Source organism: Staurois parvus, unplaced genomic scaffold (assembly GCF_062004578.1).
Source record: "Staurois parvus isolate SC_StPar_1 unplaced genomic scaffold, SC_StPar_1.0 ptg000303l, whole genome shotgun sequence".
Classification (NCBI taxonomy): domain Eukaryota; kingdom Metazoa; phylum Chordata; class Amphibia; order Anura; family Ranidae; genus Staurois; species Staurois parvus.
In genome coordinates this window covers 17,666,712-17,683,078 of record NW_028318099.1, presented here as the reverse complement: position 1 = coordinate 17,683,078, position 16,367 = coordinate 17,666,712, and the positions used below count along the sequence as shown (strand labels likewise).

The following is a 16,367-nucleotide window of genomic DNA, read 5'->3' as shown; positions in this document are numbered from 1 at the left end:
ACAGCGCAAATAAATACTCAAAAGAATAAATGCTAAATAATAAAAATCATACAAAAAACTTATATATAATATTAATTGGATAGTCCCACTCCAAAAAAAATATTTTTGAGATGAATATGATGAGTAGAGTGAAATTGAAAGTCCTGATTCCAAGACCCTTGACCCGTATTCACACCCATTTGTGCTAAGATCACACACCGCACTCACCAGATAATTGTGAAAAAAATGCCTTAATTATGGTTTCTGGAATCCTAGACCCATTCAACTCAGCCTCCAATCACCAGGTTTAGGTGGAAATCCCCCAATGCAGGTATAAATGTATGCCTCAGAACTCCAAACCAGAGTTAAAACCAGCCTCCATCCTCCAGGACCACCAGAGATCACTCGCCATAGGAAGATGATTGGTGCAGAGAAAAAAATGTATGTAGTGTAATACTGCAAGACTCAAACAGGATGAATGCAAATACCAAACCACTCACATTTTAAAAGAATATAATCAGCATTTATTGTTTATCTTGAGCCAGAACGCCACATCACCAGGGTAAAGATCTCCCAGTCAGCAATAGATGACAGCATGTAAGAATCCACCCTCTAGCACAGCGGTTTTCAACCTGTGGGTCGCGACCCCTTTGGGGGTCGAACGACACTTTCCCAGGGGTCGCCTAAGACCATCGGAAAACACATATTTCCGATGGCCTTAGGAACCGAGACACCGCTCCTCTATCCGTCTCCAGGTGTGGGCGGGATGACATGCCGTCCCTGTCATCTGGACACACCCCCGGGATCAATCCTCGCCGGTGATTGGCCGCCAGAACTGTAGCTCAGTAGAGGCACACAGGCGGCCAATCACCGGCGAGGAGGTGGAGCTTGGAGAGGAGGAGCCGAGCGGCACCGCGAAGATCAAGCGAGTGAAGAAGAGGAGAGCGGCCGGAGAAGGAAGACATCTGACCGGTAAGTGTCTGTACCATGGGAGAGGGAGGGAGCAAGCGAGCCCAGGCTGGAGCAGGGGTCAGCAAGGTAAGTATCATTGGTGTCAGTGGGAGGAATAGTGCCCAATCATTGGTGTCACTAATACCAATGATGGGGCACTATTCCTCCCCCCACTGACACCAACGATGGGGCACTATTCCTCCCCCCACTGACATCAACGATGGGGCACTATTCCTCCCCCCACTGACACCAACGATGGGGCACTATTCCTCCCCCCACTGACACCAACGATGGGGCACTGTTCCTCCCCCCACCGACACCAACGATGGGGCACTGTTCCGACCCCCACTGACACCAACGATGGGGCACTATTCCACCCACTGACACCAACGATGGGGCACTATTCCTCCCACTGATACCAACGATGGGGCACTATTCCTCCCACTGACACCAACGTTGGAGCACTATTGCTCCCCCTGACACCAATGATGGGGCACTATTCCTTCCACTGACACCAATGATGGGGCACTATTGCTCCCACTGACACCAATGATGGGGCACTATTCCCCCCACTGACACCTATGATGGGACACTATTCCTCCCACTGACACCAATGATGGGGCACTATTCCTACCACTGACACCAATGATGGGGCACTATTCCTACCACTGACACCAATGATGGGGCACTATTCCTACCACTGATACCAATGATGGGGCACTATTCCTCCCACTGACACCAATGACGTGGTACTACTCCTCCCACTGCAAAATTACAGTTATGAAGTAGCAACGAAAATAATTTTATGGTTGGGGGTCACCACAACATGAGGAACTGTATTAAGGGGTCGCAGCATTAGAAAGGTTGAGAACCACTGCTCTAGCAAGATGGCCCCTTAGAGCGCCGCACGCTGGCATGCGCTCCACTCATTAGAAGTGACGTGGTATTTTGGATGGCAAAGCCAGAAATGCTTCAATGCGGTTTGCCCCTCCTCCAGGGCGTTTTCACAGTTCATCTGGAACTGGCCGAAATGTGCTCTGTGTATGACCAGCTTTAGTATAAGAAGACACTTGGAGCTTTGTTATCTGTGTTAAACTCAATGGTGTTATTACCATCATACACATTATATTCTTTCTGTAAACCATATAATACAGTAGATTATAAAAAGCACAGGCAACCAAACAAAAACAACAATGAAGTTTGTGTTTTTTTCAGTCCTTTATGTAACCTCTTGGATTTACTTTGTAGGATGTATTTTGTGGTGAATCTGTCAAAGACTTGTTGGATGCTCTTCTGAAAGCCAAACTTAACATGGAAAACAACAACAGCAACATATCACAAGATGTGGGGTTGACGGAGGATCACATCCTCATGACTGTAGGGGATATCTTCGGAGCAGGAGTGGAGACCACATCTACAGTTTTGAAATGGGCTGTTGCCTATTTACTGCACTATCCAGAGGTAAGTAGAATTGGTAGATTAATAGTATTGAAACAGAACACAGACATGAAAGACAGTAAAGTTAGAAAAAAAAACCCATTTTGTGCGCTAATTGAAAATCTTTCCGATGAGAAAACTGCTGGTCGGCTTATGAACATGCTAGTTGCCTGGCTCATTCCCTTTAATTCTTTCTGAGCCACTGTCCAAGAACAGGTATGCAAATCAAAGTAAAGGTAAGGGCCAGAATTGATGAGCTCATTTTTTACATCAGTTTGAGATGTTTCTGAGATCATTCAGAATTCATTGAGAGGTGTATTTGACCTGCTTCAGGCTGCTTTCATATTTCTATAGACTTGTATAGGGAGAGAAGGCCCTCAATTGGATGTATTCTTATCAGTATACATGTTCTGTGGTATTGACTGTCATGAAAAAAAGGTCTGCCATTACCAACGTCCTTTGGAGAATGCTATCTGCCTGTTTTTCTCTGGATACTTTCTGAGTTAATGACCCACAGGATGTATGTAGCTAGTGAAGTCAGGAATTTAGAAATCAGTTTTGAAACCATTGGATCATCATGAGAGCTAACTACTAACATTTTGAGTGGTCATCAGTGATATCTAGTATATTAGAGTGGTATCCAGTGTATTTCTCTTGGCTCATTTCCTTTGATTGTCATTCATCAAAAACTGTGATTGGCTTTGTGCTTGGACTGTACACTGTTACTTTGTTACACTGGGTAGGTGCTAAGATGTGAATATACTGTATGTATATCAGATTCCTGTTAGGTATTCTAGGTTAGGGTTATTCTAGGGGCTAGTAAAAGGATTAAAGTACATAACCAAAAGGGGAAAGCCTTTATATTTCAACTTCCTCCATGTTATTGAACACTTCTTTTTCTTGAAGCTGGATTATCAGTGTCAATGTCTACTCATTTACGTTATCATCCTGTTAAATTTACAAGTAAACCAAGATGAACAAATTTAAGACTAGTAGCTACAATTGTGGATATTCATTCCAGCATCATTAAGATGTTAACCTAGGCTCACACTTATGTGGGTCATGCAGCCCAAGTTTGCTCTGGCACAGGAGCCCATTCATTTAAATGGATTGCTGTGCCCACATATCCCACAGGAAAAAGGTGCATGCAACTGCAGGGAAACTGCATGGTCTTTTTGACCATGCGATTTCCCTGCAGTTCCTGAACCTGCAAACGAGCTGTGGGCTGAGATGCGTAGGGGTGCAATTCAGATTGAATATGCAGCCCCACACGTCTCATAAGAGCAATGCGATTTAGCTGCGGGTGGTTGTGGGTGCTGGAACAGGTGTGAATCCTGAACCCACAACCAGCCCGCAGACTGTGACCAAGTGTGAACCTAGCCTTATAGGTGTAATGTATAGTACACAGACATAGAAACAGGTGAGTTACTATAATGTATGTTTTGTGCAATGAAACAGGTCCAGAAGAAGATCCAGGAAGAGCTGGATGCAAAGGTTGGATTTGGACGATATCCACTCCTTAGTGACAGGAAAATCCTCCATTATACAGAAGCTGCCATCTCTGAAGTGCTGCGAATTCGTCCCGTTTCACCATTGCTTATTCCACACGTGGCTTTAAAAGATTCCAGGTGGGATTTCCTTCCAGTGGGTTAGCTTGAGAAATTTCTATTTCACAGCCAAAAAGTTTCTTATATTTGTTTCACATTATCTGAGTAAAAATAACCGTTTGAGTTGCAGAATTAAATCCTCCTATCTTTTACAGAGAAGGAAGCTATCATCTTAGGGTCTGTTTGCTCTGCAGTTGACAAGGTGCTTCACATGATCAGTCATTTGATGGCTTGACAGTTTTGTGGGAGCTAACATAAGCACGCTAGTAGCTGTAATGGTTATAATTTATGGCACGCCTTGAATGTAAGGGCTCGTTCACACCATATGCAGACACCTGCATTTTTCTGCACTAGAAAATGCAGGTCTCTGCAAGACACATAAAAAACAATTGTTTCCTATGTGTTTGGTTCACACCAAAACGCAGGGACACAGATAAGTGGGGCAGCAGGAAGAAGCAGATGGTGGACAACAGGAGGTGATCAATTCGGCAGGGTAATTACAAGAACCGATCACCTGTGTCTCACTGGAGCTGCAGACAGCTTCTCCTCTTCTCTCTCCCAATGGCTTTCAGCAGCTCCATCGAAACAACCAGGAGATCAGTTCATTTAATTGCCCCCCTCTTCCCCCGCTACACCAATGAGCCCCTCCTATTCACCATCTGCTTCTGCATAACCAAACCTTTTATGTAGAGCAGGGAAGGGATAAGACACCTACTGGTTTATTTTTTGCTGTCTGTGTACCATTGGGGAATTTCCCTTCACTTCCTGTCCCAGAGACACTACAGGAGTCAGAAGAAAACTTCTAAAGTGTGAAATTTGTTGTCTCCAGTACATTACAAGATTTCACCTTACTCCTTGCACTGGGGACAGCTCTAAATTTCTGAATTTTCCCTTACTTGTTGACTGTGATGACTAGAACAAATAGAAGGGTGATTCTCCCCAAAGGCAATGCAGACAGCACAAAACCTGATAGAGGGTCTAATTCTTTCTCACTCCATCCACAATTAAAAAGAAATGTTTTGCTTAGAGATATACTGTATGCTTCATGTTGTTTGGAAAGTGCTGGCACCTACTGAGCAGAGGGTGTGTTGGAGCTCTGCAGAGAGACTGCTGCTTCCACACAGATGGTGAAGCTCAGGCTGTGACTGCTTTATAAGGAAAAACCTTTCCTTTTGAGGCACCTCTATTTACATAATTTCATTAGGCTTTGATTTAATCCCAAATTAAGAATCAACTTTAGATTAGCTACGTCTGTAAATAGTGGTTATGGCCCAGAAATACGTAGTGTACTTATTTGCTGAAGCATCTGCTTTGCTGAGCAGCTTGCATAACAAGCAGAATTTTTCGTTAGGTTTATTCTGCGCTAGAAAATTTAAAGAATGATCCCTCAACCTGCTTTAGACAACATTCTATATCAAAATTACTGGTTTCCTCCAGTCACTGGATGATGGTGGCTAATTTTTAGCACTGTGAGTTGCTGTTGCCCTGGGCTCAGTTCCTATCAAGGGGCACTATGTGCATGGAGTATTCTCTCTGGGTTTGTGTAGGTTTCATTCCACAGTCCAAAACCATACTGGCTATATGATACTATAACTCAGCTGCCTAGAGTGGCTCTGACCTATCAGACAGATCAGCTGCTTAGATTGGTCCTGTCCAGTACAGGATTAGTAAATACATAAAGTAGGCACCAGCACATGGGCTCCACACTGTTTAACCACTTCCCGACCCCCACAGACCACATGGTCTTGTATCATGTGATTGCTGTGTCCAATCACAGCAAGCACATAGTAGTCAATACAAACTGAAAGTAAGCATCGGTTCACTCTGCTCTCACTGTGAGTGCAGGAGAACCGATGCTGCAGCCTGTGATAGTACAGCAGTCTGTAACTCTGCATGTACACTCACAGACTGCAGTGCCTGCCTGTTTCAGTGTCTCTGATCACTGCCCCAAGTGTAGTACAAATAAAGAGTGCAGCCAGTCCCTGTCACCTGTCCCTGTATCACCAGTGCTCACAATAACACCACCATACACCATACCAATGTCCTGATCACAGGCATACTCCATTCCACTTTTCTTATCACAACCATACTCCATACCAGCATCCTGATCACTGCCATACCCCAAACCAGCATCCTGGTCACTGCCATACCCCAAACCAGCATCCTGATCACTGCCATACCCCAAACCAGCATCCTGATCACTGCCATACCCCATACCAGCTGCCTGATCACCGCCATACCCCATACCAGTGCCTTTATCACCGCCATACCCAGTACCAGCATCTCGATCACTGCTTTACCCCATACCACATCCTGATCACCACCATACTCCATACCAGCATCCTGATCATCGCTAGCCCTGGCCTATCAGACAGTGGTAGGGACATTAGATTGTAAGCTTCTTTGGGGGCAGACTAATAGGTTTAGTTCAGCATTTTCAGAAAAGCTCTTTGAAACTTATAAAAAACTGCTCTTAAAAACAGGTAGGCCATTATGTGAACCTTATGTGATTTAATGCTTCCAGTATGTTCAACACTAATCATACATATATTTTGGATAGCATTGGAGAATACACCATTCCTAAAGAAGCCCGTGTGGTTATTAACCTCTGGTCTCTACACCACGATGAGAAGGAATGGATTAACCCTCACCTCTTCAATCCAGGTGTGTATCTTTTTACTTTGCCACATTTTCCATCATTTACATATGCTTTCTATATTTTCAACAAATGTACTCAGAATGTGGTTTGTAAATAGGTAGTTACCATACAACAACAATGTATAACAGAAGAAACTAACATTTTCATTTAGGTCTGTCCATGAAAAACCAAGAGATTATTCATCTTTCATTTGTATATGGGCTGGAACACATCTGTGTGTTGCATTTTTGGTGCGTTACCATTGACCTCTATAAACCGTGCATTATGACAAAGGCGCTTCAAAGATGCAGCAAGCAGGACATTTTTAATGCATCTCACCTAAAACACACGGGAGTGAATGGTGTCTTACATTATAAATAATACAAAAAGATAAGTGAAAGACTATAACAAAGAAGGCAAACTAGACACCCTTGTTAGAGTTCCAGAGATATGTAACAAGCTGGTGAATGATTCAGCCAACCAGTCAGACCTTTTCCTGCCACTACTGCCTATGTCAAAACGTAGGCATTCAATCTCAAACTTTCATTGCTCCAGTGTCATTTTCCAGTGCAGTTGGTTGCCATGATGAGCTTGAGGCAGCTATTTACTCAATAGATTTTACATATGAGGTCCAACGTGAGAATTCTGCACAGCCATTGCTTAAAGCCGAAGTCTAGGAAGATATAAAAGTCACAAATTAATGTAGCTTTGTAATCAGCAATACATCATTAAGGGTACGTTCCTGCTGTGTGTGTGTTGCAGTGTTATTCATTGTGAACCCAGTGCACTGTAAAGTAAGCACACCAAATGTGCATTGTGGTGCACTGCATATTTTTTTCACATATGCTGTGGTGCGTTGGCAGCCCATTCATAATGAATGCGCTAATGTAAAACAAATTGGTATAATGTAAAAATGCGCATTAATGTATTGCTGTAGTATGATTAGGCCTTCAATGTATTTTTTTAATGCAAGCAGTATAGTATGACCTGGTATCACCCTTTAGCAGTCTCTGTACAGCAGGAGCGGGGGGTCAGACTATGCAGGAAGACCTGGTCTCAGAGGAAGTGGGTTGAATGCTGCTGGCCATCAAATGAAGGATGTCTAGCGGCAAAGAAAGACTGCAAGGAAAATTTATGGATTAAAACGGACTATTGTTCCAATAGTAGGTTTATTTTTATCCTTTAATAGGCTATTAATTTTTTTTTTTTTGCTGGAGTTCTGCTTTAAAGTATAACTAAAGGCAAAACTTTTTATAGTTTTGGACAGAGTAGTGATGGATTAAAACATGTGTCATCTGTTTATTGTGGTCTGTGCCCCCATTAGGGAGATTCACCCTCTCTATAGGTCCTGTTTACCTTAATCATTGCAAGTGAAAGTAAAGAAAATCCCAATTTTTTGGATTGTCCCCAGAAAGTAATAGAGGGGAAATCTTCCAATGGGAGCATTTTGTTTTGGTGACCTGGGGGCCCCAAGGAATTCCCATAATTTTCAGGAATTTCCTCTCAGTTCCTCAATACCAAAACCTTGTGAGCTGCTATGTGCAAAAAATTAAATTAACATTTCAGCATCATTGAGCTGCATGCACTACTCATACTCTCATAACCAGTATGTGATATAACTGCAATTATTTCATACAGTACCACACTTCACTTCTCTTATTTACGGTCACTTAACAGTACAATTACAAAGTGTATATACAATTCTCCAAAACAAAAAACTGTGTACATAACAAACAAAAAAAATCCACTTTAAATCTTCTTTGTGCCTGAAAATTAGTGTCCACTTCACAATGAACTTCTAGACACCACCATCTCTATAGTGCCACATATATGATCCGCCATCAGGGGGAAATGATGAAGCCACGTGACCTGGTGGCGTAACCCGTAGGGGAGGGGCTTGCTGACATTACGACACTTGGAACACAAGAGTGCATGGTAGCTGCACACCAGCGATATGTTTTAGATTGGAAAATCATTGGAAAATCACTGTAAGGAATAGTGTGGTGCGCTGAGGCACCTGTGAAATGATTGCTGAGTGGAGGAGGAGTAACGTAGGAGTACTCTACCACTTTTTATTTTCCAATAGTTTTTATTGAAAATTTTCAAAATACAAATAGAGTCAAAGACAAATGTCATGGTATAACAGAAGATAACGCTAATACATAGGAATATCTGTATGAACAAACGACAGACACATCTTATGAATTCAGAGGTGCAGCGTGAAGTGATCTTGATAGGTCCAGCTAAGAATACCTCGCAGAAAGTTCCCCAGAAGAATGAGAGTTAATAATTATAGCTTCATGAATCGCAATGAACAAGTGCTAAGGAGAACATGACAAATGTTGCAGAACAATTACAGATAGGCTCAATCAGCCTCAGAATACGTAGAGATAAAAAAAAGAGCCAGTATAAAGTAAGAAAAGAAATAAGGAAGAGTAAGAGAGGAAGAGGGTCACCTTGAGAAGGATCAAGATACGGATATATATTGAATCCATGGGTCTCACGTTTTGTCAAATTTGGCAGTATTGTTGTGTAAAATGCAGGTGAGTGTATCATTGATCATGATCCAGTTCAATTTATTTTCAATTATTAGTTCAATTTATTCTAGTGGGATAATTGGACTCTACCAATGTTTTCCTAGTAATTCTTGCTGCTAGCAGCATATAGGTAACAGTTTAAGGGATTTTTTTTACTGTAGCTGGAAATTTATGGAAGAGAGCCATCTCCAGGGCCCTACGGACATTCCACTACAGCTTTTTAAAGGAAGATTTGCATCCATCTATGAGGGATTACCATTTGGATTCCTATGTGAGGCACACAAGTGCTATATGATCTTACTTAATGGTTCGGTCATATACTGTATTCCAGGTGAGAGCACATCCGGTGGAAGGCACTGATCATATATGTGACACTATAGAGGTGGTGTCATCTAGAAGTTCATTGTGAAGTGGAGACTAATTTTCAGGCACAAAGAAAATTTAAAGTGGACTTTTTTTGTTTATTGTGTACACAATTTTATGTGTTTTGGAGAATTGTATATACACTTTTTAATTGTACTCGTAAGTAATAGTGAATAAGAGAAGTGAAGCGCAGCACTGTAAGAAATAATTCCTCTCACTTCCTGTTTGGCTATGGGACAGAAAATGAGGGGAAATCTCCACTATACAACACAGATAGCAAAAAAAATCTGACAGGGGTTATAACCTTCCCTTACTCTGTCCAAAATAATAAAAAAAAGTTTTGCCTATAGTTCTAGTTTAAAATGAGTTAATGCCAACTGTATCAACTTTAGTAAGTTTTAGCAAAGTTGTAAGAATTAGTATGAAGCTCTTAATACACCCGCCAGCTTTAGTTTAAGGGTAGATTTATACGAAAATCTAAATCTACTATTTTCCTAAGGAGCAATCTGTGTTCAGATCGTTTTTGGGAGGCAAATGACAGGCATTAAGGAGGCAATGTGACACTTCCTTGCGCCCCACAACCAAAACGCTTCCCTGGTCACCCGCATGAGTTGCGTTCTATGGGCTTGCCACCTGCCTGTTGCTGCATGTCAGGTAGTTTTTGCCACAGACACAAAGCCAAGCTTTGTGACCACATCATGTGTGCTGCCTATTGCAGCTTAAGGGGGGCAGTAAAAAGTGGCTCAACCACATATCTAATTGAGGCCTAAAGGTGTTGAATTACACACGCTTTCGGCGCGTTTCATCTGACTTTTGCAAGCTCCAGGCAGTGTTGAAGTGTATATCCAGCCAAAACCTAATTTCTTAGTGTTGGATCGCTGGAACCCTTCTCATGTTTTTACTGCCATTTTGGATCTGTTAAACTGGCTACTGGCTATACATGGATCTTTTTTTTTTATTTAGTCAGCAAGTTAAACGAAAGAAACTGACCCGATTCCCTCATCCACACAATCGATGTGGAATGCAGGAATCCTCCCCATTGTGTTATTGTATTCTGAAGTTGGAAATCCCCCAGTATCAGAATACATTGGTCGATGCTGTAGCCAACTGGCTGCAAGCGCTTATTGAATGGAAATTTTCCAGCAGGACCATTTATGGGAAGTTGATCAACAGATTTTAACAATATTGACACTATGATGCAGCGCTAAATATACAGCTGGCTGTTGGATATAACCACCCTATATAATGGATAATAGTAAGTAACATATAAACCATACGATACAATTTTCTATATATGGTGTTAGATCTAATCGGATCTGATTCGGTGATACACAAGTGATAATCAGTGCAGAGTAAGAGGTTCTATAGAACCTGTATAGGTGGTATAAATTTCCTTCCCGTCTAGGGATTGATTATAGCAGAAATGAACGTGATTACAACCACAGTGAATCCCTATACAGGGATAAAAACTACCACATAGGTGATACGTGCTATGACCCGTATTAAAACAAACCACAATAACACATAAAAGTCCATATGAAATTTTCAAATTGCTGCATGGTCACTCCAGCCATGCGTTTTCATGCGTGCTCCTGTGATTGGTGAGACAGTGAAGTGAGAATCCTACACAGCAGGGCACATTAAAACAAACCACAATAACACATAAAAGTCCATATGAAACCTTCAAACTACTGCATGGTCACTCCAGCCATGCATTTTCATGCGTGCTCTTGTATTTAGTGAGAAAGTGAAGTGAGAATCCTACACAGCAGGGCACATATGACCCGTATTAAAACAAACCACAATATCACATATAAATCCATATGAAACTTTCAAAACTACTGCATGGTCACTCCAGCCATGCGTGGGACAGGCTCCACAGCTGGAGATTGCAAGCAGGATCTAGGGTGATCCAAAAGGCATTGTGGCCCTAGTGGGTTGCAGTGGGAAGGTGAGCGTGCATGCCTGCCGTGTAGGATTCTCACTTCACTTTCTCACCAAGCACAGGAGCACGCATGAAAACGCATGGCTGGAGTGACCATGTAGCAGTTTTGAAAGTTTCATATGGACTTTTATGTTATATTGTGGTTTGTTTTAATATGGGTCATAGCACGTATCACCTATGTGGTAGTTTTTATCCCTGTATAGGGATTCACTGTGGTTGTAATCACGTTCATTTCTGCTATAATCAATCCCTAGACGGGAAGGAAATTTATACCACCTATACAGGTTCTATAGAAACTCTTACTCTGCACTGATTATGACTTGTGTATCACCAAATTAGATCCGATTAGATCTAACACCATATATAGAAAATTGTATCGTATGGTTTATATGTTACTTACTATTATCCATATATATAGGGTGGTTATATCCACCTGTTAGGTGTATATAGCGCTGCATCATAGTGTTAATATTGTTTATATCCATCTTGAGGGGATGTTTGGATGCTAGCTTCTCCTGTATAGACTTCTATAGCAGCGCAGGAGGACCCCCAATTATACTATTTGATCAACAGATTGCCTTCTCATGACCAGGAACAGCTATAGATGGATTGAAATTTGACCGAATTTTGATCCATGTATGGCCAGATTTAGAGAGATTTCCCCTCACTTGCTGAGAATGTTTTACTAGACAGGAATTGATGGAAGTATTCAGTAGCAACATGAACAAATAAAAACACCTGATTTCTATTTACTTGCACTGCACTGTTGTAGATGTCAGGTAAAACTGTGGAGCCGTTAACATATGCTCAGGCTGGCCACTGTGCGATTTGAAAATGTCATACACTTTAACAATTCGCATTGGAAACACACCAAAACCACTAAATGAAATTATATCGGACTGGGCTTTAAAAATGCACTGCAAACCGGCACACACACATGTGAACCCAGTCTCATACATACAGTATTTTCATATGAATGTTTGCACGAACATTTGTTCAAAAATCTACTAGTGTACGGTCAACTTAAGTGTGGTCCTACTCATTCATAGTGCAGTGAGCAGAATGGGGATAGAAAGGACACAGAATTTTCAATAGTGGCATCACCCTCCAGTTATACAGTGGGACAGGGTTGTATAAATCACAGCTCTATATTATTTATTTTCGGGGCCACAGAGCCATGTTATTACAGCACAAGATTCACAGCACAAGAGGTATAGAGAAAGATCCTCAATGTCATTGCTTACATAGATGGCATGCAGAGTCACCTTCTGTAGAAGACCAGAATATCACAGGGATGTGTCATGGTTACATAACGCCTAGATCTCAACATGAGATTTTTTTTCTTTTAGATCGATTTTTGGATGAAAATGGAAACCGTGTGTACTCCCCAAGTCAGAGTTACCTTCCCTTCGGAGCAGGGATACGTGTGTGTCTAGGGGAAGCCCTGGCTAAGATGGAGATCTTCCTGTTTTTGTCTTGGATCCTCCAGAGGTTCACACTGGAGGTTCCTGAAGGAGATCATCTGCCAGACCTGGAGGGGAAGTTTGGTGTTGTGATTCAGGTGAAGCCGTTTAGAGTCATTGCTAAGCTGAGAGAAGTGTGGAAGAACGTAGAAATCATTACATAATTACCATATGGTGCATATTTCATATTGTGTTTAACAAAACAGAAAATAGTACAACCCTGTAAGGATGTTGGCTTAAAGGCACTTATGTACATTATGGGTAGAGATGCCCCTAAGAATCATATCAAGTCCCCCATTTTACATTTCATGTCTAAATTTCAAAATGAAATGTTTTATTCAGATAGGAGTATTCTGTGAAATGATGTTTCCTTTATTGTTTTATAATAGACCATCTCTAAGTTACTGTGACACATCCTGTACATTATATCTGTACACAGTCTGAACATTTGTTATGGCTACGTTACTCTTATTTAACTGTTTAATTTTGCATCTTGCCTGGACACAGACATCATCTACTTGGTTTGATGGCACCAACAACTGAAAGGGAGCTTTGGCTTCTGGTTCTACAGAGGGAGGGTAATCATGCCAGGCAGTTTACCCAGGCAAATATGTTTTTATCCTTTCCTGTTAATATCTGGTCATCTGTCATAGTCTCTTACCATCCATTTTAGTGTGTTATTAACAATAGTTATTTAACAACAGTTAATTATTAAAGCTGAAGTTGAATGTTATCCATTCTTACGTTGGCCCAAGATGGACCAACGTAAGAATGGATATCTCATACCTGACTGATCCCTGTGTAAGCTGCAAAACACTGTAGTGGTCATTGCTACTATAGTGACAGCAGCAGGCTTCCAGGTCCAGTGCCAAGTGGCTGTCCTTCTGCATATTAACCACAGGCGGTCACATGATCGGGGGACTGCCACAATTCAGAAAAAGCCTTGTACTTTTTTCAATGAATAGAAGACATTCTGTAATTGGTTGAGATGGGGAGGCAGGGTGGTGACATCACAATCTCTACCTTATCTACCTTGTCTAACCAGAGAATACCTCGTATTAGATCAAACAAATTACAAGACATTCTCTGAATGGGGACAATGCTGTGTGAGTGACCACCCTGTGGGTACTATGCAGAACCATTGGACCAAGCAGACCGCTACCATCACTGTAGATGTGGTGACTACTACAGTGATTTGCACCTTACACCTGGATCAGTCAGACATGAGATATGCATACTTACATTGGTACAAGATGGAGCAGTGTAACTATTCTATAAAAATCATTCCTAAACTTCAGCTTTAAGGATGTTTGGTTTTACTTCAAAGTTCAACAGCCTTTTAAAATGCTCTTTATGCCGTCTTATGACTTAAGGTAGGATATATATTATACCTTAGTTCAGTTGCTTTAGGTCTGTAAATATTAGCACAGGTTCTTTGGTACTGATAATTCATGATGGTATTCATCTACATGATAATATAGTATTTACGATCTTGATAGTATACATTTTTTGCTTGTAATTTCATTTTGGAGCAAAGCTGCCTACAAACAAAATTTGTGCCCCAAAATTTCTAATTGCTAAGTGGCCTTTCAGTTAGGATTTTGGGCTTGTTAAAAATACGCCCAGCTGAGCCCCACTGAACAAAGTACTTAAAGCAGAGCTCCACCCAAAAGGGGAAGTTCCACTTTACACCTTAGTCCCCCGCTCAGCATTAAGGATTGGCACCTTTGGGGAGCAGGTACCCGAATTTGATAGGTACCCGCTCCCACTTCCGCTGCGATCGCTTAGGCGATCGGACACGGAAGTTGTCCTCCCTGTAGTCCTCAGGGACATGTGACAGGTCCCAGAAGACTACGGGGCCAGTCTCAAAGCACAGCGCTTCTCGCTCATGCACAGTGGGCACCCAACTGTGAAGCCACAAACTGTCATAGCCAGGTGCTCACACTGCAGATGCCAGGGAGAGAAGACGGCCAGTGAAACCAGCGGTAGTGAGGACACCGCTGGACCGAGGGACAAGTAAGTGTCTGTATTTTAAAAGTCAGCAGGTACAGTTTTTGTAGCTGCTGACTTTTATTTTCTTTTTTCCAGGTGGAACTCCGCTTTAACTTGATAATGAAGCATGTGTGTCAAATTAAAATCTCATATATAAATCTCATTCATTAATATAGGGAATCAGCAGATGGCCCTGAACTATGTCTAAATCTGGGCATAGACTAACAGATTCCATCCACAGATGCAAAATGGATGGAGGAAGCCCCCACCTCGGCAGAATTGTATTCAGACAGACCTGCTGTGTCAGGATAAACTGATCAGTGGCTGCAACTGCTGATTGTGAAAATATTTCCAACATTCTCTTTCAACAGAAGCCTATTAATCGACTTCTGTTGAACAGGAAAATCAAAATTCTGCCTGTCCATGCTGATCCTGCAAACTTTCAGTCTGTCAAAACCCAACTTAAAGCTGGTCATACACTGATAGATCTTTTTTTATTCAGCTTGCAGATTGAATGAAAAAAAATCTAACAGATTCCTCCACCCATGCTCTAAAAATGGGAATGGATGAATATGCAATGCTGGCCTATTGTTCTCTGACAGCCAGTCCCGACAGCTGTCAGATTACCCAAACAATGCCAGCATCTAACTAAATGCAGATGCTGTTCATCTGAAAATTTTACACCTGACTTCATCGATTTCTCAGTTGAAGGATGTTGAGCAAGAGGATGCCAAAAGGGCCACCAACAAAGCAAATTTTGGCCACTCAGCAACCTGATTTAATCCCAGTTTTATTTATACTGTACTGTTGAAAATTAATGTCCATTATACAGCATGCTTAGTTGTTATATATTAGAACTGAGGAGTATATCTTTTGATAATAAAGATAATTTGAATAAAACCGCTGTGTGACTTTTGTCTTTTTGTTTCCCTATTTATGCATATTGGAGGTAGAGAAATTCTATTTTTTATTTTATTTATTTTTTATGGGACTTGGTTAGATGTTAGGAGGAAGATTGACATGGAACATGTTGCAGTTAAACTGTAGCTGATAGAGCATTTCATATGTTCATATACGGGACCCCCTTTCCCATGCTGTTCATTCTTTCAACCCACGTCTTCCTAAAAGGAGGTAAAATATTTGATCAAAATTTAGCTACTAATTTACAAGCCAATACTTTGAGGAGACCTAAGGGTTTTTGATCTGTGGGCTTTGATTGGAAAATAAGTCAAGTTGGTGAGTTTGCCAATCATTTGTACCATCAACAGAAATGTCACACACCAAGATGCAAATACAGCATATGTACCGGTAATTTAAATACGTGTACTTTTTTCTATAGCAAGGGGAACAATGTATATTATGTAATGGATATATACTATGAGGCCCTGCCACTGTGAAAATGGATTGTAGGACAGACACTGGGGTCACACCATTGCAAAGTGCAGGGCTCTGGAC

The 16,367-nt window shown here is 41.5% G+C and overlaps 1 protein-coding gene across 1 annotated transcript in view; it reads left to right on the top strand.

The window, feature by feature from the left end:
• The window catches only part of CYP17A1 (cytochrome P450 family 17 subfamily A member 1), a 38,399-nt gene extending 22,587 nt beyond the window's left edge, over window positions 1–15,812 (top strand). Inside the window, exons 5-8 of the mRNA XM_089683309.1 lie at window positions 2,179–2,391; window positions 3,826–3,995; window positions 6,535–6,638; window positions 12,807–15,812. Of these exons, the coding sequence (XP_089539435.1) occupies window positions 2,179–2,391; window positions 3,826–3,995; window positions 6,535–6,638; window positions 12,807–13,084 (765 nt within the window). The 3' untranslated portion in view covers window positions 13,085–15,812. The remainder of the gene's footprint in view (window positions 1–2,178; window positions 2,392–3,825; window positions 3,996–6,534; window positions 6,639–12,806) is intronic.
• The last annotated feature ends 555 nt before the right edge of the window (window positions 15,813–16,367 follow it).